The sequence below is a fragment of the Hemitrygon akajei genome, chromosome 14, assembly GCF_048418815.1.
Source record: "Hemitrygon akajei chromosome 14, sHemAka1.3, whole genome shotgun sequence".
In the NCBI taxonomy this organism is placed as follows: Eukaryota; Metazoa; Chordata; class Chondrichthyes; order Myliobatiformes; family Dasyatidae; genus Hemitrygon; species Hemitrygon akajei.
In genome coordinates, this window is record NC_133137.1 from 15710410 (window position 1) to 15738405 (window position 27996).

The 27996-nt window shown below is 40.7% G+C and overlaps 3 protein-coding genes across 4 annotated transcripts in view; 1 reads left to right on the forward strand and 2 right to left on the reverse strand.

Moving 5' to 3' along the window:
* zmat5 (zinc finger, matrin-type 5) overlaps window positions 1-8429 on the reverse strand; it is a 35956-nt gene extending 27527 nt beyond the window's left edge. Inside the window, exon 1 of the mRNA XM_073065518.1 lies at window positions 8163-8429. Within this exon, the coding sequence (XP_072921619.1) occupies window positions 8163-8289 (127 nt within the window). The 5' untranslated portion in view covers window positions 8290-8429. The remainder of the gene's footprint in view (window positions 1-8162) is intronic.
* A 56-nt stretch (window positions 8430-8485) lies between these two features.
* uqcr10 (ubiquinol-cytochrome c reductase, complex III subunit X) lies at window positions 8486-22178 on the forward strand. Its single transcript, XM_073065519.1, has 2 exons — window positions 8486-8676; window positions 21931-22178. Exons 1-2 carry the CDS (start codon window positions 8536-8538, stop codon window positions 21979-21981), a joined length of 192 nt encoding a protein of 63 aa, XP_072921620.1. The 5' UTR covers window positions 8486-8535; the 3' UTR covers window positions 21982-22178.
* A 3960-nt stretch (window positions 22179-26138) lies between these two features.
* Window positions 26139-27996, reverse strand: part of ascc2 (activating signal cointegrator 1 complex subunit 2) — a 46189-nt gene continuing 44331 nt past the window's right edge. For both annotated transcript variants that reach the window (XM_073065517.1, XM_073065516.1), the window contains exon 19: window positions 26139-27162. In XM_073065517.1, the coding sequence (XP_072921618.1) occupies window positions 26991-27162 (172 nt within the window). In that variant the 3' untranslated portion in view covers window positions 26139-26990. The remainder of the gene's footprint in view (window positions 27163-27996) is intronic.

Genomic DNA, 27996 nt, shown 5'->3' on the forward strand with positions numbered 1-27996 from the left:
CACCAGCCTTGAATGCTATAGATCCAGCCTTTAGCAAATCTTGTTCATCTACAGCTTTTAGTTCATGTATGTCCAGTATGGTCTCAAAGGCATACACTCACCCACACAGGTCTTGAAGTTGGTGACAACTGGCATATTCATACAGATTCAAAGATAAACCCCTGAATATTGCCCAGTCTAATAATTCAAAACTGTGCTGTAAGTGCTCCTCCATCTCCTTTGACCACATCTTCGCGGTCCTCACCACTGGTCCTGCGGCTCTGAGTTTCTGTCTGCATGACGGGAGTAAAAATACAACCAGGTGTTCAGACTTGCGAAAGTGCGGATATGGAATGGTGCTGTAAGCACGATGATGTTACAGTGGTTAAGTGCATTGGCTCCTCTGGTTCCACAGGTGATATGTTGGTTAGAATCCTTCAAGCTGACCTGGTTGAAATCCTCCGCAATGGTCGGGAAGGCATCAGGGTGCGCTGTTTCATGACTGCTCAACACAGTTCTCAGCTCCTCTGATGGCTGCCTGACATTGGCCAGGAGTGGAATGTACACCACTATCAGGATGAAGGCAGAAAACTCCCTTTCATTTCAATCTTAATTGCAGCCCAGCCCAGCCCACTTTCCATGTTTCCTTCCTCTTAAAAGGAAACTGCACTTGTGACTCGAGTCTGCAGTCCAGGGTCCACCAATTTTGAAGTTTGGTAAGATTTTTTAAACATCTTAAAACAACGTTGGTACTGAAGTACTCATGGATTTCAGCTACAGTAATCCTACATAGGAATAGCTGATGATTCTCTTCAGAGCTGCATGCATTAAAGTGGTTCATAGGGCTCACATGTCTAAAGATAACCTAGAGCCTTGAGAGATACCGAAAGGAAGTATTCCAAACTTTCTCAGTACTTTTCAAGATAAATTTTAAGCCTAACCCTTCGATCGCATTATATGGTATTGTTGGAGGAAAAGACTATTTTAGAAACACCTGATTTGCATATTTTGGCTTTTACTTCTCTTATAGCTAGGAGGGCACTCTTGCTTAAATGGAAGGATGCTGTTCTGCCTATTCATGCTCAATGGTTACGGGATGTTACGTCATGCTTAAATTTAGAGAAGATCTGATGTTCAGTTTTTGAATCTAGCCAAGACATTTACACATTGTGGGGACCATTTCTGAGTTATGTTCAAAACCTTTGATTTGTTATAAAAGTGGCTAATAATATATTTTATTATATGATAAGGGTTTTTCCCCCTTTTTTCTTGCTTTTCCTAACAGCTCTGACTTAGGTAGTGGGTTTACATTTTTTTTCTGTATAACAAAATAATTATATTTCAATATTACAATTTAATTTAATTTTTATGAATATAGGGTTTTGTGATTGTAACTGTATTTTAATACAATGTATTTGGTACTATCTTTTTTTTCTTTTGACTTATTATATCTTCTTGTACTCTGTATTCCTCTATGCAGAAACTAATAAAAATATTGAAAGAGAGCTGCATGCAAAGGGTCATCACTTTCCGCCACCACCTTGTAAGGTTGTTTTACAGAGTAATGTAACAGCTGCAAGATCTTTCTTATTAAGTAAAAAACAGGTGCACGTACATATATTTTGGATGATATTATCCAAAAGTTATAAAAATATAGTTAAAACTGTTATAGTCACAGTCCATGAAGAGATGGTAAATCAGCTGCACAGAAGCAAGCAGATATGTACATATACAATGGCATTACAAACATGCAGGGAAGCAGTAATATGTTCAAGACTTTGAACACTGATGTATTGAATACCTGTGATATAATAACAACCAAAGCATCAGGAGGCACAGAAATCAAATTCCAGATAGGTGCTAACACTGCCACTAAACAAACCTTTTAAAAATTAAGAGCAGCACTCAGGATGAAATAACATAATATACACATTTATTCTATGTTATTGAAGCTATAAAACAAGTTTTATTTATTTATTCTTCCTTTAATTTCTGTGTATCTTCTTAAGTATACCACAGTCTTCCAGATACAAGAGTTCAATAAGTTCAGAGTCTGAAATAACAACTGGAAATTCTGATTAAGCATCTATAACATTTTTCTTTTGGAACAAAACAAATTGACTTTTCCCACAGTTATTTATTTATTGGGATACAGTGTGGAAAGACCTTTCTGGCCCTTCAAGACACGCCACCCAACAACCCCAGATTTAACTTTAGCCTAATCACAATTTATAATGACCAATTAACCTAACAACCGATACACCTTTGGACTGTGGGAGGAAACTAGAACACCCAGAGGAAGCTCATTCAGTCACTGGAAGAATGCACAAACTGCTTACAGATAGCAGCAGGAATTGAACCCAAGTCACTGGTACTGCAAAGCATTATACTAACCACTACACACACTACTGTTCCTCCAAATTGATCTTTTATTTCACTATCCCTTTTCACTTTACATTGCACTGGATCCCCACAAGGCTGTGTGCTTACACTGCTGTTTACACTGCTAACACATGACTGTGCAGCCAGATTCAAGGAGAACCTGATCATTAAATTTGCTGATGATACCACAGTGGTGGGGCTCATCAGCAAAAATGATTAAACAATGTACAGGGTGGAGGTTAAACACCTAGAGAGCTGGTGCAGTGACAACAACTTGATACTTAATGTCACCAAAACCAAGGAGATGATCATCGATTTCAGACGGTCTCAGCCTGAGCACACACCCCTCAGCATCAGCGGCTCCACAGTGGAGAGAGTGGAAAACATCAAGTTCCCTGGGGTGCAAATCTGGGACAAATTGGTCTCAGACCTGGTCCAGGAACACCACTGGGATTGTGAAACGAGCCCAGCAGAGATTGCACCTTTTGAGGAAGTTTAAACAAGCATCACTCCCCACTAACATCTTAACTACATTCTACAGAGGAGTGATTGAGAGTGTGCTGACCTTTTGCATCACAACCTGGTACTCCAGCTGCAGTGCTGCTGACAAAAAAGCCTTGCAGAGGGTGGTTAGGGGAGCAGAGAAGGTTATTGGGGTCTCCCTACCTTCTGTCTAAGACCTCTTTCAGAGTCGATGCCTCCAGAAGATACGATACATCATTAAAGACCCCTCACACCCTCTCCATGAACTGTTTGTTCTTCTGCCATCAGGTAAATGTTACAGGAGCATCAAAACTAAAACCACAAGGCTACTAAACAGCTTCCTCCCACAGGCAGTCAGGCTGCTAAATAACTGCTCTACCTGACTCTGCTTTGCGCACTTTTAACTTGCACTGGACACTTATAACTTGTTTTTAACTGACATGTGGTTGTTGTGTTTTACTATTTATTGTTATGTTTATTATTTAGTGTTGCATTTGTTACGTTATGATTGCACTGCTCCGGGAAAACACTGTCTCATTCTGCCCTGCAGAGCTGATGTACGGTTAGAATGACAATAAAGTTTTTGAATTTTTTTTTGAATCTTGAATTATCATTCATTTTATTATTTAGTCTCTCCTACAATCTACTATTGTAGAACCTCATAAAAATGGAAGAGAGAACACTCTTTAATGATCCCCAGCTCTGAGGAAAAGTCACCAAACTGGTAATATTATTTCTCTCCACAGTTAGTGCTTAACCTGTTGAATAGTTCCAGCTTTCGTACTTATATAATTATGTTAATCATATACCAGGGGAGGGGGGAAAGGGGGACTTCCAGTCACTAAAGCCCAGACATTTTAAAGGCAGAGCTATTCAGAATAATACGTACAACTAAAATGCCAAAAACTTAAGATGGTTGAAAGGCTGGGAAGGTTACAGTTAGATTTGATGATGGAGGGGTTTCACTGTAAAGATGACAATTTTACAATTAACGTGTTGCAAGATCAGGGAGTATGCCAGTAAGGGCAGGGTTGATCTTGTGCAATATAAAAATAACACACCAGGATTCCTTGGGATTTGCCCTAATTTTCCTTACATATTCTATATGCTACTGACACTGTATTCCAAGCCTCAAACTTGTATGTCTTGTACAATTTATTAATAAATACACAGCAAGACACCTTTTCAACATCATCCTCCAGATAAGTGATATGTATGTTTAGCAGCTAGGAATTATCTGTTAAAAGATTATTTTTCTGACTGGAGAGAAATATGCAATAAGCTCACTCCAAGGTTGGTATTTGAAAGATTACTTTTCTTAAAAACATTACTTCTTTTGTAACTTGGTCTAGGGTAGATGAAGTACAGTTTCAAAATTTGTAGCTGGTACAAACACAATAATGTGGTGAATATTTAGGAAGTGCAAAGGACACGTTTATGAAAAGGGTAAACATGTTAGATATAAAATTAATGTCTGATGGGAGTTGTATACAAGTCTCCAAACAGAAACAAAGATGCGGAGTACAAATTACAATGGAAGATGCAAATAGCATGTAAAAGGGCATAGTTACGACAGTCATGGGGATTTCAATATGCAGGTAGATTGAGAAAATCAGGTTGGTGCTGAATCCCGACAAATGGAATTTTTAGAATCCCAACGAGATGGCTTTTTAGAGCAACAAATGGTCAAGCACGCTAGCAAAAGCAATTCCGGATTGGGTGTTGAATAATAAACCAGAATAGGGAGCTTAAGGTAAAGGAGACAGAAATCATAGTATGATTGGATTCATCCTGCAATTTAAGACGGAGAAGCTAAAATCAGATATGTTGGTATTACAGCTGAGTAAAAATAATTACAAGAGGCATGAGAGAAGCTGGCCAAAGTTGATTAGAAGGGGACATGAACAGGGACGACGGCAAAATAGCAATGGCAAGAGTTTCTGGGGACAATTCAGAAGGTGCAGGATAGCTACATCCCAAGATGAATAAATATTCTAAACAGAGGATGAGGCAACGATGGCAGACAAGGGAAGACAAAGACAGCATAAAAGCAAAAGAGAGGGCATACAATATTACCAAAATTATTGGGAAGCTTTTAAAAACTAACAGAAGGCAATTACAAACCCATAGGGCGAGAAAAGATGAAATATGAAGGTATGCTAGACAATAATAGGAAAGTGCATACCAAATGTTTTTTTCAGATATATAGAGTAAAAGAGAGGCAAGACTGGAAAATGATGATGGAGAACTACCGTAGTCATAGGGAACAAAGAAATGGTGTATATATTTTGCGTCACTCTTGGCTGTGGAAAACAGCAGCAGCATGCCAGAAACTCAAGGATGTCGGAGAGCAGAAGTGAGTACACTCACTGTTACTAAGAAGGTGCTTGGGAAGCTGAAAGGTCTGAAGATAGGCAAGTCACCTGGACCAGGTGAACTACACTCCAGGGTTCTGAAAGAGGTAGCTGAAGAGATCGTGGAGGCATTCGTATTGATCACTAGATTCTGAAATGGCACTAAGGGACTGGAAAATCACAAATGTCACTCCACTCTTTAAGAAGGGAGAAAGGGAAAAAAAACCCAGGAAATTATGGGTTAGTTAGCCTGACTTCAGTGGTTGGCAAGATGTTAGAATTCAGGGTATTTGAAGGCACACAATGAAATTGGCCAAGTCAGCGTGGATTCCTTAAGAGGAATCTTGCATAAACAAATCAATTTGAATTATTTGCATTGAATTATCAGCGTGCCCACTGTGTTCCAAGCGAGGAACCCTGGAGCACATCCTCAGCAGCTGCACAAGGGCACTTGGTGAGGGACGGTACCGATGGAGGTCGTGAAGCCATCAGCGCAGGAGTGGAGTGGGTGAAGCAGTCCCGACCCTCCAAGCAGACCATTGCCTTTGTAAGAGCTGGGGAGCAGCCAATACCCAAAAAGAACATCGGCAGGTATCCTGACCTCTGCAAGAGACTGGCAGCTGTTGGTGGACCTCGAAAGGCAGCTGAGGTTCCCCGACCATACCACAGCCACCACCCTGCGACCAGACATTGTCCTTGTGTCTGAGTCTACGAAGCAGGTGGTGATGCTGGAGCTGACAGTCCCATGGGAAGATCACTTGGAAGAGGCCTTTGAAAGGAAGCTATCTAAGTATGCAGGACTGGTCAGCAACTGCCAGCAGGCTGGATGGAGAGCGAGGTATTTCCCAGTGGAAGTTGGTTGTGGGGGATTCGCAGCCCGTTCCTTAGCCAGAGCCTACAGCAATTTGGGCACTGAGGAAGAGAGGAAGAGGAGAGCCATCCGCAGTACCACCGATGTGGCAGAGAGGGCCTCAAGGTGGCTGTGGCTCAAGAGAGGGGAGCCATGGAGTCATGTGTAGCTAGCCACCTGGACACAAGCTGGGGTCTGATCGGCCCCAGCTGGGTCACCTGGAGGAGGGTGTATGATGTTGAAAGACCCGAAACACCCGATGGTTCCAGGAACATCACTGATTATGTGTCCAGAAACATCAGTAGATATATGCACACAGAGGAAATAACATGCAGGATAGACAAAGGAGTCAGTAGATGTTGTTTACTTGGACTTTCAGAAGGCCTTTGACAAGGTGCTGTATGAGGCTTCTAAATAAGCTAAGAACCAATGGTACTACAGGAAAGAAACCAGCATGATCAGAAGATTGGCTGACTGGCAGAAGGCAAAGACTGGGAATAAAGAGGGGCTTTCTGATTGGTTGCCAGTGATTAGTAATGTTCACAGGGGTTCCTGTTGGGTCTGCTACATTTCATGTTATGCATTAAAGATATGGATGATAGAATTAACACCTTTATGGCCACATTTGTGGAGGACATAAAGATAGGTGGAGGGGCAGGTAACGTTGAGGAAGTAGGAAGTCTGAAGAAGGACTTGATAAATTAGAAGAATAGACAAAGTGGCAAATGGAATACAGTCTACAGAGGTCATGCAACTTGGTAGAAAAAATAAAGGTGTTGACTATTTTATAAATGGGGAGTGAATTCAGAATTCAGAGGTGCAAAGGGACTTGTGAGTCCGAGAGTAGGATTCCCTAAAGGTAAACTTTCAGGTAGGGTCAGTAGTAAGGAATACAAATGCAATAACACACACAAAATTCTGGAGGAATTAAGCAGGTCAGGCAGCATTTATAGAAAGGAATAGAGTCGACGTTTTGGGTGGAGACCCTTCATCAGGACTGCAATGTTAGCATCATTTTGGAAGGAGTAGAAATGCAAGGATGTAATGCTGAGGCTTTATAAGGCATTGCTCAGACCACATTTGTGAGTAGATTTGGGGCTCTACATCTATGAAAGGACATGCAGACATTAGAAAGGGTCCACAGGAGGTTTATAAGAATATTCCCAGGAATGAATGGGGACTCGATAGAGTTTATTGGAATGAGAGGGACTTTCATTGAAAACTACTGAATATTGAACTAATTGAGAAATTAGCCAGGATTCCCTTCGTTTATTTGGGACACTATGCCACTTAATTAGGACAGAAGACTGTTACTCCAGTGATTTTTTTTCACTGACAGTTGGCAGAAATAAGTAGCAAGAAAATTTGGAAATCTTTTGCTCACTGTGGTTTCAAGCATTTAGGCTTGGAGATTCCAGAAATGGCCAGGAATGAAAATAAAATGATTACGCTCTTTCCAACAAGTTAGAAACAACAAATAATTTAATGTATCAGTAATCATCTTGAATGTTACAATGAAAATGTAGATTTAGAGGCTGGAATCAGCACCTCTCCCTAACTTATTTTCCTGTAATTTCCACTCTAAATTGCCAAGCAACACCACGATTCTGCTACCACCCAGCTATTATAGTAGCCAAGCAACACACACAAAATCCATCATCTGCAGATTTTCTCTTTGTTTGTGATTGAACCTACCAAGCAATATTGGTGGATCTTGATGATAAAACTCTCAGCCCATGGTGAATAATTTTAAACTCGATTTCTACTTTTCCAAATTCCCTCCGCCAAGCTTCGCACTAAATCTATCTACCAAACATAGATGTGCCCATATCTGTCAACCTTCTCACTACTCCAGGGCCTGCCTCAGCCATGTCAGGACAGGACGGGACACAACACACACACACACACACACACACACACACAAGATGCTGGAGGAACTCTGCGAGCCGGGCAGCATCCAGGAAGGGAAATGCACAGTCTACATTTGGGGTTCAGACCCTGCCCCGGGCGTGCCAGGACCCTATCTGTACCCCACCACGTTACGATCCTCTTTATAAACTCGGTGAGCAGCCAGTCCCAAACCCTTGACCTAAACGAACTAAATCCGCTTTTACCTCGAAACGAATCGAACCAGAACTTCTTTGCCCTCTGATGCTGAACTCCCTGCAAGTGTTTCTTTCTGTTATGAAGATTATCTTGGAAGGATCTGCCACAGTAATCGCAGAAGTAAGTCTTGCCCATGGTGCAGCACCCGGCGGCGGCTCACGTTGCCGTGTTCTGCCGCAAAATGTAGTCCCAGCATAAGTCCACAGGTTGGATGCAGCTGCAACAGCCACTTACGAGGGAGTCTACCTCAGTGACTGTTTTTTTTCTTTAATAATACGTGACTGGGCGGCGGGGCAGCTGTAAGATTAGCCTCAGAGACGGCGGCGGAGGGAGACGCGCTGGATGGAGCGTGTGTGGTGAGCGGGCTCAGTCCGTAGCAACATGGCGCTCATGAGGAAGGTCTACAATCTGCTCTTCAGGAGGACCTCCACCTTCGCGCTCACCATCGTGACGGGGGCCTTTATCTTCGAGAGGGTCTTCGACCAGGCCGGCGACGCGATCTTTGAGCGCATCAACCAAGGGGTGAGGCTGCCACTTCGAGCGGGACGTGGGTTCATTCGGGGGCAGGAAGGTGACCTACGGGGAGGATGCCGCTTGTTGCCCGGCCTTGGCTGTCGGGCTCGGAGGCTGAATCCCCCCCCCCCCCCCCTTCAGCCGCTTGGTGTCTCGCTCACCTTACCGCTGAGTTCCACCTGGCTATGAAATGTGTAAAAGCTGACGGTATAAAAAAATACCAGTAGCTGTTTCCTCACCGGCGTGTGAACATCTGCATTGTATCTTCTATTAATATTTTATTTGTCTTGTTCGTGCTCGGTTTTTCTTAAAACAAAACGCCGAATATTCTCTGAATTAAACAAAATGTTTTAGGAGAAGCCGTCAACGTTTTTGGTCGATGACCTTTCAGAAAGGTCGTGGACTAGATCATTAACCCCTTCCCGCCCTGCTTGACTTGCTGAATATGAGAAAATAATAGGAGCAGGAGTAGGCCATTTGGCGCATCTGCCTGCTCCACCATTCAATAAGATCAATGAGCCCATGGACTCATCTCCACCTGCCTGCCTTTTCCCCATAACCCTTAATTCCCCTACTATGCAAAAATCTATCCAACCTTGTCTTAAATATATTTACTGAGGTAGTCATTGGGCAGAGAATTCCGCAAATTCACCACTCTTTGGGAAAAGCAGTTCCTCCTCATACCCATCCCAAATTTACTCCCCTGAATCATGACTTATGTCCCATAGTTCCAGTCTCACCCACCAGTGGAAACAACTTATCTATCCCTTTCATAATTTTATATGTCTGATAGTTTATCTCCTTTCGAATTTTAAATGTCGGTACTTTGTTTGACCCGGTTTACTTTCTTGATCTTTGGTGTGGGTGGTGATAGTTTGAAAAGTGATCACTTTATGTTCAGAGGTACATCATGATAAAGGAGAATTTGTCAGAGTTAGTACTCTATAAGTTTTCCATTTTGTGTCATTGAGTCTTTAATTGGTTTTTCAAAGAAACTAGTAGAGTTGATGAAACTGAAAGCCAATAAATCCCAAGGACTCTGATTTTATTAGTTTTTTTGGTATCTTAATGCTTGTTATTACCCATCGTTGTGATGATAAGCTACCACCTTAAACTGTTGTACTGCTTTTGAAGGGACTCCCACAATCCATTGACATCCTCCTCTGTGATTTTACCACTCAACATCTAACCAGACTCATCCATGTCCTATCAGATTTCTGAAGTCTTATGAACACTACTTCACTATTTTGCTCTCTTTGCATTGTTCATTTTTTACACCTTATTGTAACATCATCTTTTATATGTTGCACTGCTGCTGCAAAGTTAACAAATTTCACAACATATGAAAGGGGCAGATAAGATGGAGGCAGGAAAGCTGTTTCCACTGGTAGGTGAGACTAAAACTAGGGGACATAGCCTAAAGATTTGGGGAAGTAGATTTATGATGGAGATGAGGAAGAACGGCTTTTCCCAGTGACTGGTGAATCTGTGGAGTTATCTGCCCAATAAAGCAGTGGAAGCTACCTTAGTAAATATGTTTAAGACAAGGTTGGATTGATTTTTGCATAGTAGGGGAATTAAGGGGTATGGGGGAAAAGGCAGGTGGGTGGAGATGAGTCCACCTCAGAAATCCATGGCCAGATCTGATGTTCTTATATGTCAGTGATAATAAACCTGATTCTGAAGTAAGGTCAAGAACCAAAAAGAGGCTAAAGTTCAAAGTACATGTATACATTATCAGAATTAGGTTCAAAATTTGTTAACTTTGCAACAGCAGTACAATACAATACATGAAAATAGAGGGGGAGAAACTGAATTACATTAAGTGTATGTGTGTGCATATAGATATAAAAAAAAGTAGTGAGGTACTGTTCACGGGTTTGATGTCCATTCAGAAATCGGATGGCAGAGGGGATGAAGCAGTTCCTGAATTGGTGAGTGTGTGCCTTCAGGCTTTTGTATCTCCTTCCTGACAGTGCCAATGAGAACAAAGCATAACCTGGGTGATGGGTATCCTCAATGATGGACACCGTTTGAGGCATCACTCCTTGAAGAAGTCCTAGATATCATGAAGGCTAGTGCTCAATATTAAAAATACCTTTTCTGAGATAAATTGCGTTAAATTACTGCCGCAAACAGTGAAGGGGTGAGCAATGGTGAGGTGAGTTTGGAGGACGAGCCGAGATTGTGTGTTGCAGACGGAGTATCAATGCCTGTACAGCTGGCCTGGGTGCGGGGTTGGATTGCTCTGGGCACCAAAAGGAGAAGTCAGGGCCTGGGCTGAGAAGTTCTGATACTCGTTCAACTGGCCTCGGTACAAGGCTGGATTGCTCTGGGTGCCACACTGCCTTTCGATGTTCTGTTGTTTAGTCAATTTAAATGCTGGCCCAGATGGACTGAAAAGACAAGGTGCCGGTCAGGACAAGAGTTGTTCTCTATGGTGATCATTTTTATGGAGCTGAGGCTTTGAAGACTGCCCCAGCGGCTGTACTCTATGCCCGCTAATATGAACTGATAAATGAGGCGTTGGGCCTACTCCGAGCTGCTCTGGGGTTCAGATCTGAGGACTCAATTTTAGTTTGGAATGTTGTTCACTTCAATTGTTCATATGATTATTTTTTCTCTTGTACATCAAGTGTTGACTTTTTTTTCTTTAATTGAGTTCTTTCTTACTTTGTGACTACCTGTGAGCAAGCATATCAAGGTTGCATAATTTATACATTCTTTGATAATGTACTTGAATCTTGGATCATCTTAAGTTCACAAATTTCAAACCTTCTCTCTTCCTTCCTGCTCCCATGCCGCACAGTGATGCAGCCTGAAGGATATACTCAATGAGGTACATCTGGAGAAATTTGTGCTTTTGGTGACATAGCAAATCTTCTCAAACTCCTAATGAAATATTGCTGCTGTCATGATGTAGCTGCATCGCTTTGTCAGGTCCAGGTTAGATCCACAGAGAAATTGACATCCAGGAACTTGAAATTGCTCACTCTTTCCACTTCTGATCCCTCTGTAAGGACTGGATAGTGTTCCCTCATCTAACCCTACCTGAAGTCCACAACCAATTCTTTGGGCTGACTGAAGTTGAGTGCAAGGTTGTTGCTGCAATAACACTCAGCTAGCTGGTATATCTTGCTCCTATACACCCTCTTGTCACCATCTGAGATTCTACCAACAATGGTTGTATCGTCAGCAAATTTATAGATGGCATTTGAGCTGTGCCTAGCCACACAGTCATGGGTATAGAGAGTAGAGCAGAGGGCTAAGTACACCTCATACCATATAATACCTTGAGATTTTTCTTGCAGACATTGCAGAAAAAAACCCAACAGAATTTAATGAAAAACTAAATATAAACAGACTGACAAACAATGTGCAAAAGAAGACAAGCTGTACAAATAAAAAGTAATAGAGAGCATGTATTGTAGAGTCTCGGTGAAACCTAGAAAATTCTATGTCTCGACAAAGTGAATGCTAGGGTGGGGAATCTAGAGCAAGGGGCCACAATGAGATGAGGAGCTTCTTCACTTGAAGGGTATTGAAATTCTCCTCCTGGAGGATTATAAAGTTTTGATAATTGAGTTAAATTAAAAAGGTGAAGAATTAATTTAGAATCATAAAGCACTACAGCCTTTGGCCCATCTAGTCCATGCTGTATTATTATTTTGGACATTAAGGGAAGTAGAGAAATAGTGCAGGGAAAATGGAATTAAGGTGGAAGATCAGCCATGATCTTGTTGATTGGCAGAGCAAGCTTGAAGGTTCAGCTGATCTACTCTCAATTTATATCCTTCCTTAATGCAACAGTATGTTTAAAAGAAACAGAACATTGTGCATTCTAAGCCATACTTAAAAATTTGTTTGTAAATTAAGCTGAAGCCACATACTAAAACATATATTGATATAGAGGTTAAATCAAGGCTCCATTGGCTTTTTCTCATTTAAATGAATTCTGCATTGAATGGCAGTGACAGTGTTTCAAGAGCAGAATTCTTCTGAAATCTTAGCTGTCGCTCCTTCAACCAAGGCTAGAAAATTTGGACATCAGTTTCTCAGCTGTTAGTCAGTTTTCTCTTAAACATTTACGTGCAACATTACCTTGTATAATCTTCAACTTCTGTACAAAATGAAATTCTGAAGTGGGATTTAAACATACAATGTTCTAGAGAACTATGGTCAGTCATGTAGAAAGGAAACATTGACAGAGGATAATGAGTAGTGTTCAGCATGGTCACCACTGGAGAAAGATGACTGAAATTGACCAAGATTTGCTTTGAATATTGCTACAGTGATAGAATGAGAGGTTGGGATTTAGTTTGGTGCTAAGTGACACAAACAGCAGCCTGCAAAAGGAAAGAACAAATAAAACACCTGCAAAACTCCTAAGCCACCCAGGCAGGATCGTCGAGAGTTAACTTGTAGAAAAAGAGCTATGCCACCATAATGGGCACCATGGTAGTGTAGCAATTAGCACAATGCTATTACAGCTTGAGGCATTGGAGTTCAGAGTTCAATCCCGGTGTCCCCCGAAAGGAGTCCGTATGTCCTCCCCGTGGATTGCGTGAGTTTTCTCCAGGTGCTCTGGTTTTCTTCCACAGTCCAAAGGTGTACCAGGTAGGTCAATTGGTCATTGTAAACTTTCCTGTGATTAGGTTCGAGTTAAATTGGGGATTGCTGAGGTGTCGCTGCTCAAAGGGTCTATTCTGTGCTGTATTGCTGAATAAACATCTGAGATTGTTGTAATCTCCTCATTTGCTCAAGGACTGACCATGTACAGTTCGAGACCTTGCCAGGACTAACATACAAAGCTTTGAATTATGCCTGTCAGTGGAGTAATCTGAGTATGGGTAGATGAAAGATTGCTCAATAAGGGAATAACAGCAGGAAACTGAAACAAAAAGTCCTAGAAACATTGGAAAGTACATGGCCATGCACTTTGGTAGATTAAATAAATAGGTATACTATTTTCTAAATGGCTTCAAGAGGACCAGAATATGAAAACAAGGATGTAATGTTGCTTTCTAAAGCACTGATGAGGCCTCATTTAGAGTATTATGAGCAATTTTGGGTCCCTTATCTTAGAAAGGATGTGCTAACACTGGAGAGGGGTGTCAAAGGAGGTTCACAAATGTGACTCCAGGATTGAAAGGTTTGACGTATGAAGAGTTTTTGATGGTTCTGTACCTGTATTCACTATAATTCAGAAGAATGGGGAGTGAGCCTCGAATGTTGAAAGGCCTTGATAGAGTAGATGTGGAAAGGATGTTTCCTATGGTGGAAGAGTCTAGGACCAGAGGGCACATCCTTAGAATAGAGGGGCGTCCTTTTAGAACAGAGATAAGGAGAAATTTCTGTAGCCAGAGAGTGGCAAATATGTGGAATTTGTTGCCACAGGAGGCTGTGGAGGCCAAGTCTTTACATATATTTAAGGCAAAGTTTAATGGATTCTTGATTAGTCAGGGCATGAAAGGATACGAGGAGAAGTCAGGAGATTGGGGCATAGAGAGAAAGTGGACCAGCCATGATGAAATGGCAGGGCTGACTCGATGAGCCCTTATTGTGCTCTAAATCTGCTCTTATTGTGGTCTAATCCAGCCTTTCTCAACCTTGAGCCTTGTGTCTTGGAGAAATCCTTGAAATAATTTTCTGGTCTCGGGGAATCTCTGCATAAAAATTATTATATCTACAGCTCACGGTACGTTAGTGTGATTACTAAGTTATAGATATAATCAAAAATAATTGTCAATGCTCTTTTAAGTAGAATGTTACGTACCCCGTAACTGGGTGTCTGACCAGCAAAGATAGAAGAATCCGTTGGAGTCTGGTGGTACTATTTTCAAACAGTGTTTATTAGTAAAATATACAAATCAATATCAACAATGCAAATATACAGATAAGATACGTTACCAATACTAAACCTAAAAGTGTGGGTATAATAATAATCAATAATAAACAAGCTCTATCGTTGTCTAGGGGATAATGAATTGTCATATGTGAAAGTATAAAGTTCAGTTCAGTTGTGCTGAGGTAGTTGTTGGTTCTTGTGTTTTAATTGTGAGAGAGAGAGAGAGAGAGAGAGCAAGCGAGCGAACAGTGACAGCTACAGTCAGTCAAACCTTCCTTTATGTTCTTGATCCGTCAATGTGTTGTGGCCATTCAGGTATGACCCCTCTGTCCTTCAAAGCTAGACCGTTCTTCTGTGGTGGACTCGTCACCCAGGCAAGGGCGGACACACACACAAGCCCCCACTGGCCCTGCTGTAAACACTGAGTTAAACTGACCGATCCTTTGCCCCACATCGGGGGGATTGATAGGGGATTCTATAGTCAGGGGGGCAGATAGGAGATTTTGTGGGGAAGATCGGGATTCTCAGATGGTATGTTGCTTCCCTGGTGCTGGGGTCCAAGACATCTCAGATCGGGTGCAGGTTATTCTCGAGAGGGAGGGCAAGAATCCAGATGTTGTGGTCCATGTAGGGACCAATGACGTGGGTAGTATGAGTGAGGGAGTCCTGCGTAGGGAGTTAGGTGCGAAGCTGAAGAGCAGGACCTCCAGGGTAACAATCTCAGGATTGCTACCTGTGCCACGTGCGAGTGAGGCAAGGAACAGAAAGATTATAAAGATTTATACGTGGCTGAAAGGATGGTGCAGGAGGGAGGGCTTCAGGTTTGTAGATAATTGGGCTTTGTTCCAGGGAAGGTGGGATCTGTTCCGAAGGGACGGCTTACACCCGAACTGGAGCGGTACTAACATTCTTGCAGGGAGGTTTGCTAGTACTTCTTGGGGGGGGTTTAAACTAAATTTGCAGGGGGCGGGGATCCAGAATATGAGAGAGGATAGCGAGAGGAAGAATAAAGGACAGGTGGGGACTACACGGTTCCGGAATATTAAGTGTGTAGTAGAGAAAGGTAGGCAGAACAAGTGATAAGGAGGACACATGTACAGAGGGATGGTCTGACGGAACATGAAGTTAAATGTGTTGAAAGAATAAGTAAATTTAGGAAGGACAACAAAATTCTAGAGGCGTATAGCCCGATGGGAGTTCGGGGAGCTGGGTTAAGCACAATAGGCAGCGATTCAAACAGAGAGAGGAGAAATGGGCTAAAAATTCTATATCTGAATGCACGAAGTGTCAGAAATAAGGCAGATGAGCTTGAAGCTCAGGTGCGAATGGGTAACTATGATGTTGTTGGGATAACGGAGACATGGCTGCAGGGAGATCAGACCTGGGAAATGAATGTACAAGGGTATACGTGCTATTGTAGGGACAGAAATGTGGGCAGAGGGGGTGGGGTGGCCCTGTTGGTGAGGAATGAGATTCAGTCCTTTGCAAGGGGGGACATAGGGTCAGGAGAAGTAGAGTCTGTGGATAGAACTGAGGAACAGTAAGGGCAAAAGGACCCAAATGGGTGTTGTCTACAGGCTACCAAACAGTAGCATGGATATTGGGTACAAGTTGAATAGGGAGTTAACATTGGCATGTGGCAAAGGTAATGTCGCAGTAGTTATGGGGGATTTCAACATGCAGGTGAACTGGGAGAATCAGGTTGGTGCTGGACCACAGGATAGGGAGTTTGTAGAGTGCCTACGGGATGCGTTCTTGGAACAGCTTGTACGAGAGCCGACTAGGGACAAGACTATTCTGGATTTAGTGTTATGTAATGAACAGGATTTGATAAGTGATCTTGCAGTAAAGGAGCCTTTAGGAGGTAGTGATCATAATATGATAAGTTTTTATCTGCAATTTGAGAAGGATAAGGGCAGCTCGGAGGTGTCAGTGTTGCAGTTGAACAGGGGAAACTATGGAGCCATGAGGGAGGAGCTGGCCAAAGTTGACTGGATGGATAGCCTAGCAGAAAAGACAGTGGAACAGCAATGGCAGGTATTCTTGGGAATAATGCACAAGGTGCAAAATCAGTTCATCCCCCAGAGAAGGAAGGATTCAAAGGGGGGAAAGGGGCCACAGTGGTTGACAAAGGAAGTCAGAGATTGCATAGCATTAAAAAAAAGTAAGTATGACAGAGCTAAGGTGAGTGGGAGGACAGATGATTGGGAAGTTTTTAAGGAACAACAGAACTTAACTAAAAAGGCAATACGGGGAGAAAAAATGAGGTACGAACGCAAGCTAGCCAGGAATATAAAGGAAGATAGCAGAAGCTTTTTTAGGTATGTGAAGAGAAAGAAGATAGTTAAGAACAATGTTGGGCCCTTGAAGAATGAATTGGGTGAAATTGTTATGGGAAACAGAAATGGCAGAAGAATTTAATGAGTACTTTAGATCTGTTTTCACTAAGGAAGACACAAGCAATCTCCCAGATGTATGGATGGGCCAAGGACATAGGGTAACAGAGGAAATGAAACAGATTGACATAAGGAAGGAAACAGTGATGAGTAGACTGATGGGACTGAAGGCTGACAAATCCCCAGGTCCAGATGGTCTGCATTCTAGGATACTAAAGGAGGTGGCCCTGGAAATTGCGGATGCATTGGTAATCATTTTCCAATGTTCCTTAGATTCAGGATCAGTTCCTGAGGATTGGAGAATGGCTAATGTTATCCCACTTTTTAAGAAAGGAGGGAGGGAGAAAACAGAACTATCGACCTGTCAGCCTGACATCGGTGGTGGGGAAGATGCTAGAGTCCATTATTAAGGATGAAATAGTGGCATATCTAGATAGCAGTGATAGGATTGGGCCAAGCCAGCATGGATTTACCAAGGGTAAATCATGCTTGACTAATCTGTTGGAGTTTTTTGAGGATGTAACCGGGAAGTTAGACAGGGGAGATCCAGTGGATGTAGTGTACCTCGATTTTCAGAAGGCATTTGATAAGGTCCCACATAGGAGATTGGTGGGTAAAATCAAAGCTCAGGGCATCGGGGGGAAGACATTGACATGGATAGAAAACTGGTTGGCAGATAGAAAGCAAAGAGTAGCGGTGAATGGGTGTTTCTCGGAATGGCAGGTGGTGACTAGTGGGGTGCCATAGGGCTCGGTATTGGGACCACAGCTGTTTACAATTTACGTCAACGATTTAGATGAAGGCATTGAGAATAGCATCAGCAAGTTTGCTGATGATACTAAGCTGGGTGGCAGTGTGACGTGATGAGGATGTTCGGAGAATTCAGGGTGACTTGGATAGGCTGGGTGAGTGGGTAGATACTTGGCAGATGACGTTTAATGTGAATAAGTGTGAGGTTATCCACTTTGGGAGTAAGAACAGGAAGGCAGATTATTATCTGAACGGTGTAGAGTTAGGTAAGGGAGAAATACAAAGAGATCTAGGAGTCCTTGTTCATCAGTCACTGAGGGTGAATGAGCACGTGCAGCAGGCAGTGAAGAAGGCTAATGGAATGTTGGCCTTTATTACAAAGGGAATTGAGTACAAGAGCAAGGAAATCCTCTTGCATTTGTATAGAGCCCTGGTGAGACCACACCTGGAGTATTGTGTACAGTTTTGGTCTCCAGGGTTAAGGAAGGACATCCTGGCTGTAGAGGAAGTGCAGCGTAGATTCACGAGGTTAATTCCTGGGATGTCTGGACTGTCTTACGCAGAGAGGTTAGAGAGACTGGGCTTGTACACGCTGGAATTAAGGAGATTGAGAGGGGATCTGATTGAAACATATAAGATTATTAAGGGATTGGACAAGATAGAGGCAGGAAATATGTTCCAGATGCTGGGAGAGTCCAGTACCAGAGGGCATGGTTTGAGAATAAGGGGTAGGTCATTTAGGACAGAGTTAAGGAAAAACTACTCCCAGAGAGTTGTGGGGGTCTGGAATGCACTGCCTCAGAAGGTAGTGGTCTGGATGCTTTCAAGAAGGAGCTAGATAGGTATCTTATGGATAGGGGAATCAAGGGATATGGGGACAAGGCAGGAACCGGGTATTGATAGTAGATGATCAGCTATGATCTCAAAATGGCGGTGCAGGCTCGAAGGGCCGAATGGTCTACTTCTGCATCTATTGTCTATACCTTCTCGTGGGTTCCAACACTTAAGCAGTGCTCACTAGTGTGTCTGAGGGGTGTCTCCCCAGACCTCACTTTTATCCCTACTCACGGGGTCTCAGGTGTCAATCAGTTTTGAATGGCTTAGTCCATCAAACCAGCCCACTCCGGCTGTCCACGGAGGAATTTTAATGAATAGAATAGTACCAAGTAAACAGCCCTCTCCGGAGCCATAAGTCTTTCAGCAGTCATAATATGGTGGAACAACAAGTCTCTCTCCCCTCTCTTATCAGTAGCAGATGTTCTGGCATGTTTTTGTTCCATCTCGTTCTCTCTTATTAACAGCATGGCAACAGTAACGGTTTGTAATTCTCCCAGGGGAGGGGATATGGGCAACTCTGCACCCTTCTGCCCATCAGAGCTGTTCATCCTTCGTAACAAGAGAATGAATTTTTTCCCAACCTTCCTTGGGGGGGGGGGAGGGGAACATATAGTTAAGCTTAGCTTACCTTTCTTGAAATTAATCTTTTTCTTTCATAAATTTTAAAAACTCATGAGACAAACAATTAATTTCTCAATTCTGGTTTGTACTTGATATAAGCACACACAGATTTCACTGTCAACTCAAATGAAACGATTTCTATACTTTTGATGCTTGTTAAACAAGAAAAATGTTGTTCACACATGTAAGAAGTTGAAAACTGCAACAGAATGTTCATTGCTTTCCTATGAATGGTAGGATACTCAGAAATCCAGAACTTGTCCAAGGACACGTCAGTAAATCTCATCTTGGGTGCATGATCAGAGCGCAGTGTACAAAGTTCTTCCTCTTCTCTCAAAGTCAAGTTCTCAAGCTGAGCAGAAGATTCGGAGGAAGGATCCCTCACCCAGTCATTAACTTGTGTTGAAAAGAAAAAAAATGCTGTTCAATTTTGTTCTGCAGTTCTTCCAGGTGGTTTTCAATAAGACGTGACGCTCTGATATCCTTCCTCACTCTGAAGCCCAAGCTGCAGTGGAAACGTTTCAAGATTTCCTTTTGCAACATAGATTTAAAAGGAAACTGAATCTTTGGAGAAATCAAGAATCTTGTCTCTTGAAATCAAAACATTTTCTCCAGGGCCTTACAAAGACCTGTTTATTAATAGATTCATATGATGAAAAGTGTCTATAGGTGACTTTCTACAGCCATTCTTCATCTTCAAAATACTCAGCAAAATCTGACCTCCTATCTTCTTGAAAGTACTCCTGCAATTCACCTTTCAGCTCAAACACCCTGTTGAGTACTCTTCTGCTAAGCTACTGGATTTCTGTATGTAGCAGGAGATTGGTGTGTTCTTTGTCTAAGTTTTCAAGCAGTTTTTTTTTAAATAAACGTTCTCTACTGAACTGGTCTTAAAACCACTAAATAACTTGCTTCCTGATTATTTTTACTGACTGTGACTTTATTGTCAGTGGGCCTAGGCCTAGAATCCTTCTCTTCCATTTCGCACCTCTTCAAAAGTCGCCACACTGGAATATCTTTAGAATGAAAGCTTCCTTCCTATGTTTTACTACACTGGTAGTTTGTTCGCTCCCATAAGTCAGTTGGCAGCGTGCAAGTTGAAGTTGAGGGAGGTAATTCGGGAGGGAGAGTCTGATGTCATGGACCAAGTTGGGCAAGTCCATTCAATGCTTGGGAAAACACACTTTCACGCTCCTCATCAGCCTACCATCCTCCCCTCTATGCAATACAGCACTCACCAATTATTAACGGTATCTCCTATCTAAAGTCAAAAACTGAGAATGGACTCAACCAATTAAACACTGTCCAACAGCAGAACCTGGGCCTCTGTACCTCCTTCTGCAATTGGATCCTTGACTTCCTATCAGGAAGATCACAATCTGTGTGGATTGGTGATGACGATCAATGTTGGTGCACCTCAGGGGTGTGTGCTTAGCCCACTGCTCTACTCTCTCTATACCCATGACTGTGTAGCTAGGCATAGCTCAAACACCATGTATAAATTTGCTGACAACTATTTTTGGTAGAATCTCAGCTAGTGATGAGAGGGCGTACAGGAATGAGATATGCCAACTAGTGGAGTGGTGCCACAGCAACAACCTGGCACTCAAATCAATAAGATGAAAGACTGATGTGGACTTCAGGAAGGGTAAGATGAAGGAACACATACCAATGCTCATAGAGGGATCAGAAGTGGAGAGAGTGAGCAGTTTCAAGTTCTTGGGTGTCAAGATCTCTGAGGATCTAACCTGGTCCCAACATATTGATGTAGTTATAAAGAAGACAAGACAGCGACTATACTTCATTTAGGAGTTTGAAATATTTGGTATATCAACAAACACACTCCAAAACTATTATAAATGTACCATAGAGAGCATTCTGACAGGCTGCATCACTGTCTGGTATGGGGTGGCTACTGCACAGGACCAAATGAAGCTGCAGTGGGTTGTAAATTTAGTTGGCTCCATCTTGGGCACTAGCCTACAAAGTCCCAGGACATCTTCAAGGAGCGGTGTCTCAGAAAGGCAGTGTCCATTATTAAGGACCTCCAGCATCCAGGGCATGCTCTTTTCTCATTACCATCAGGTAGAAAGTACAGAAGCCTGAAGGCACACACTCTACAATTAAGGAACAGCTTCTTCCCCTCTGCCATCCGATTCCTAAATGGACATTGAACTGCCTCACTACCTCACTTTTTTAATATGCATTTGTTTTTTTACACAATTTTTAATCTATTCAATTCATTGATACTGTAATTGATTTACTTATTTTATTTTTTTCTTCTATATTATGTATTGCATTCAACTGCTGCTGCTAAGTTAACAAATTTCATGTCACATGCCGGTGATAATAAACCGGATTCCGATTCTGAACTGCGTATTGCCATACTTGGCTGAGACCTCTTGTGTGATTGCTAATGGGGTTGCCCACCACTACAAGTGCTAGCATCACACGTTGCATGAAGTTCAAAAAATGTTTTTTTTAGATCTGTCACGGAATCCTAGTTGAAAAGCCCTGGTCTAAACACTTGAGTCAAGCATACCTGTAGAAACACCAACACTTGACATTTTGGGTCAAAACCTCCTTCATTGGAACTTGATTGAGCTGCCTGCCCAAGTTTCATTTTAGATCTCAATCCTTTGATGTTTGTCGGAAAACTATTAATCTTAATTAATTCATGTACCTTATAAATTTACTTTATCCTGGTACTGCTTTATATTTCAAGTTGATAGTCATATTTTCAATTTGTATATTCTAATAACAAATGAGATGAAAATTAGATCAGTGAAGTAATAGCTTTTCTGTTTGCAGAAACTGTGGAAACACATCAGACACAATTACGAAAACAAAGAGGAAGAATAGGATTCCATTGTGTAATGAACATTGAATCATCTTGAATGTTGCTCCTAATGAAGAGCCCTGCATTGAGATCGAATCCACTCGGACTGTTTATTTCTTTGGATGATTTCTACACAGCCCCTACGAGAATGGATTATTACTTTAATTTGATTAATGCTCAAGAAGATTACTAGAGATAACAAATAAATGTTATAATATTTTTTTTGCCTTTATATCATTTTTGCCTGTGCTGATCACTAAAGACATCTTTGAGGTATGGCAGGACAGATGGTATATTCAATCATATTTTTCAGTTGAGAGATACTGTGACCCCTTTATTCAATGTTGCTGAAATTGAGCTGTACATTTCTGGTTTTTGATATTTTGTTATTTATGATTAGAACTAATTTATTTTAGGGTAGGATTAAAGTCAATTTTAGAAGTTACGTTAATGAAATAATTCCTTTATTTCTGATAATGTACCCTCCCAAGGGCATTCAACAACTTTTGACCTATATGGGGGAAATAGAGGTTTAGTCAAGTTTTCTTTCTTTTTATCTTCTGCTCTGCATATGTGTGAATATATTTTCCCCTCACCAAAGTTCCAATAAGACTGAGTTTACTCATTCTCATTTATTTTTTCTCTTCTTATTAGATTTTTGAAAAGGCTTAAATAACCAGTTCCTTCAATACTTAATGACCTGGTTAGGGAATTATGAAATTCACCTCCTAAGTCTCAGGAGTGAATGATGAGTGAAAGGAAAGTAGAAAATGTTATCCATTTTAGAATGTTTGTATCAAAGAGTAGATGGGGAAGATTTTGTGTAACATAGGAATTAGTAGAAGCAATCCATATAGATCTTGAACTTCCACTAAGATCATATAATATGGTCTTTCCACTCATACCCAGATCTTTGTAAATTTAACTTCCCTGTGGTCCAAAAATCTGTTTCAATCTTGCTTATACTTGCAGAATCCTCATACTTGGGCAACATTAGCTCCTTGTTCAACATAAAATCCTCAATGATTTTAAATTGTGTTCATTTCTCCTTGCCTCGAAATTCTTTCTTACAACGTTCTGATGACACAAATAGTTACTGTTTTAGGTCAGTGAGTTTTCACCAGAGAATTAGAAAATAATCAGAATTGGCTTTATTATCACTGAATTATAGAACATGAAATTTGTTTTGTGGCAGTGCCAAGATAAATTGTAGAAACAAATGTTTTTTTTAAGAAGATGCAGTAGCCCAATGAAGGGGGTGATGGATAGGAGGATAATTGATAAGTGCGATGATGCAAGGCAAGGAAAGATGCTTCCATAGTCTAGCAGTGTTTTGGGAAATTTTATAGGTAATTCTTGTTAGCTGAGTACTAATGGAAAATCTGTACTTGAACTGACATTACAGCTACTATGTGAAAGAACTTCAGTGCTTCTAATCTCTTAGCAGCTCTGTAAGAGGTCAAAAAAAATCTCTGCTAAGGTTTGAAGTTATTGCTGTTAAGGCAAAAAAGCTGCAAACTGCACCATAGAAAGATGAAGAGTTGTTTCTGAGTGCATGCTGAACAACAAAACCAAACAGAGAAACAAATCTATAAACAGGATATTGTGCATGCTAAGCATTGGCAGCTGCATGTCATACAGAACCAGGCAAATTTACAATCCACATGGTTCAAATCAAAGATGCAATCCTGCCACATCAATTTGTAGGTGAGAGTAGCTAATTAAGCAGCTAAACAGAACTTCTGGCCACCTCAATGCTTGACAGTTGGAGGGCCTAACATAAGTACCAAAGTCAATATTGAAATAGATGAAGACATATTTGAATGCATGTACAGTGTATTATCCTTATTGGTTTTTTTGTGTTGTAATTTATGGACAACATAAATCTCCATGATACCAAGACTAACAGGATCTGACTATCCCACTAAGGGTGCTTAAGATATATTCTAAAACTAGTGGCACATGCCAGGTTGTTCCTGTAAGGATACAATATTGGCATCTATCCAATGTATAAAATTGCCCAGATACATCTTGTCTGCAAATACCAATAATCCAATCCACTGATCATTCTCTTCTGAGTTATTACAGTGATGGAAGGTGTTCTTGGGGATATCACCTGTGAGTCTTTCCAAAAGACCTGTCCTGGCCTAGAACCATTGTTGCTGTTTTTTCTTCATTATTTGGTCTAAATAGCACTTCACCACAAAAATTGCTGTTTCAGGATAGTTATCAACTCGTAAAGAATAATTATGGACGGACAACGATGTCACTAAATGTTGGCAGAATTTCATTCAGATCCCACAAATTAATAAACAGGAACCAATCAGGGACACTCGTGTATCACTCATATTCTATTCAACTATTCCAAGAATTATCTGGATACAAATAGGAATTTATGACACAGAAAACCCTTGAGCCCTGGGTTAGACAATCCTAAAAGCTCTATTATCTGATGGACACTGAATACACTCAGTGGCTACTTTATTAAGAGTAGAACCCAGTATGGTCTTCTGCTGCTGCAGCCCGTCCACTTCAAGGTTTGATGTTCAAAGATACTATTCTTCACACCACTGTTGTAACAGGTGGTTAATTGCGTTACTGTCAGCTTGAACCAGTCTGGCCCTTCACCTCTGACCTCTCCAATTAACAGTGTATCTTTACCCACAGAACTCCCGTTCACTAGATGTTTTTTGTTTTTCACACCATTCTATATAAACTCTAGAGATGGGCGTGAAAATCCCAGGAGATAAGCAGTTGTGAGATGCTCAAACTCCACCATCTGAAACCAACAATCATTTTGCCTAGATTACATTTCTTCTGCATTCTGATTATTGGTCTGAAAAACAACTGAACCTCTTGACCATGTCTGTATGTTTTTATGCATTGAGTTGCTTCCACATGATTAGCTAATGAGATATTTGCATTAACAAGCAGATGTACCTATAACAATGGCAGTCTAGTGTCGTCCTGGAGTGTTAACTTATGCTTTGCATATTTTTTCTCCTGGGCCAGCTGGCAATTCCTGCTTGTCCAGGTGACTAGGCTCAAGAAAGTGAAAAAAAATCCTAATTAGTGATTTCTTAATTTGGATAGTGACACTTAATTGTGTCTGCACAGTTTGCGGACAGAATTGCGTGTTATCAAATGGGCAGCCCATGGGACATGTGATCATGCATTTGTCAAGATTTATCAGTGAATTTTATTGTTCTACCAGATGAACTATATTAAACCCAACAAAAAAAAACTTCTGGAGGAACTCATTCAGTCTAACAGCATCAGGAGGCAAAGAGCTGGTCAGCATTTTAGGTCAAAATCCTGCATCAAGATTGATGATTCATTCCTTTGCTGCTACCAATGTTGCTTGATCTGCTGAGTTCGTACAGCAAGTTTCAGCATTTGCAGCCTTGTGTCTTTATTTTAACCAACTTTCCTCATACTTGTATCATCACCAATAATGGTCTTAACAATTTAGATACAATTGACCCATCTTAAATCCTTGATCATTGTTTTAAAGATGGTAGAGCAGAAATTTGTCTTCCGTAGGGTATTTTTAACTGTTGCTGTATGTAGTGCTGGATATGTAATCACTAACGATCTACTATGGTAATTTTTTTGCCACTTTCTTGCACAAATTTCTAGCCCTGTGGATTATAAGACTTGTATTCTCTATCATCTTTTGTCATAAATTCTTTGACACTTTAATCATTTTCATTTCACTTCTACACTTTCTTTCCTGTTCTATTATGAACCATATTTAATGTTTCATTTTAATCTCTAGCCTTGAATCATCACCTGTCATCATTTTAGGATATCTTTTGTTGTCATAAGAATATATTTAGTTCATACCCAAACTAGCTCCAGTATTTTTCATTTAATTTATAATCTATATTTACAGCAATTTGAATGTAAGTTTTTCTTGTGCTGCTAGAAGTGAAAGCACAGACAATGACTTTGGCACTACTCCTTATGAATTACAGAAAACTAGGGGATATGCAGCAAGAAATGAAAATCCGCAGCTTAAACTGTTTGTTTAATTGTATGTTTCCACATGTGTGGCACCATTTTATAGAAATACAGCACAAATAAGTCAATTAGCTGCAAGAGGATATGCAGAAATATGCAATTAAAGCCACCCTTGTTGGCAAAGTTCATATCCTCAAATTAAAAGAAATACAAAATATACTGATGGATGGCACATATTTTATTTCAGAAGTATTTATATCACATGTAAATTTCTGCAAATACATTGGTTGTAATTAAGTGTGGATTCTGTAATTACCACTGGTTAGTACAAACCATAAACTCTGCAAATCGGGATTTAGTCTATTGTTCTTTTCAATTCATCAATGTGCAAACTGACTGTGCCATGCATACATGCATCCTTTATATTTTCCCCAATGCTTTCACATGAGTCCAAGTCAAAACTTCAAGCAAGGGGCAAGAAAAAGATTTCCATAGTCCAGGTACCCAAGACTGCGAAGCTGTCTCTTAACAGCCAGGTCAAACTTGGCACCAATGACAGGTTTTGAAACCAGAATTAAAAAACCCTTTCTGGATATTAAATAATACATGACATTAGTGCACCTAAAAAAAAAAGAATGAAGTATCAAGAATTTTTCTCAGAAAACTTTAAATAAAAGTTCTACTTGCTTAATTACTCAATTGTAGCATGGTCCAACAATAATGGACAGATGCATTATAGATACATTAAACTGAATTACAAACAGATTGAAACATTTGCAAGTGTTATTTTATCACTGCAGTCTAGTTTTGACTGACATAAATTTGGCCATCATGTCAGAATGAGATTATGCAGCAAAATGTTCAAGGGAGTGAACACTATCCAGAAAAAGAGAAAAAATAAATGTATTATATTGTAAAATAAATGTATTACATTTGGCTCCTCTTGCCTGAGAAAGAACATTATGGAAAATAAGGGTCCATTTATACAGCACATGATCAAAGTGGGATAAAAGACAAAGTTTTAAAAGCAGGAGAGAACGAAGAAGAAAAGGTTAAATAGAAATAATGATTAAAAGGAAGTTGGAATCATTCCTTTGTTGCGCTTTCTATCTGCTAGTGATCGTCGATTATGATTAGCTCGAAAGGATTTATTAGCCTCCTTTTTTCTTCTTTCTGCTAGTGTTTCTTTGGATTGTCCCTGGCCCTTTGCAGCCCCTGCAACAGCAGCGTCACGTTTGATTCTGCAGAAATATAATTTTAGACGTTATTTAGACAAAAGAAAATAATGTAAAACAATTGGCTTTCGTCATTCAGAGGAGCCAACCTAACAAATCAATCACACCAGGATATTGTGATGGGAGAAGAAAATACTTTGAAAGGCAGTGCAATGATGAGATTTGCAGTAAATTTAACTAGTGTCACAATGTGTGCATGTTTACAAATTCCCTAAAGACCAGTTTAAAATCCAGAGATTCCCCATAATGAATAAAAATTATTGAATAATAAGCACTGCAATTACAATATACCTCAAATGAAATTAAACTAAATCATTCAAAAAAAATTACAGCTAAAGAGGAACGTAAAAATCTGAAGATTTTTGATTAAAATGTTCTCAGAAGTCTTCTGCAGTACTTATAACTGAAAGTTTTCAGCATAGGCCATACCTGAACAAAGAATCAGATGGAAACCAGAGAAAGGTCTGTCATATTAAACAACTCACCTTGCAACACACAAAATACTGAGTTCCTCCAGCATTTTGTGTGTGTTGCTTGGATTTCCAGCATTTGCAGATTTTCTTGTAAATAAACAACTAACCTTGGGAGTTTCAAAAGCAATTCATATATATATTTCCCAGCAAGAAGAGTAAGCAGCATATGAACATACAAAATGGAAGCATTCCTCTCATTGCAATTCAATGTTCAAAACTTATTTGTATCCTGCATTTTACATTCCTATCTACCCATAGCTATCAAGTATCCTTCCGCCAACCACATAAAACCACAGAAATAATTTTAAAATACAATGGATTCCAGTTAACTGGAACACATTGGGACCAGTACATTTTGGCCCAAATA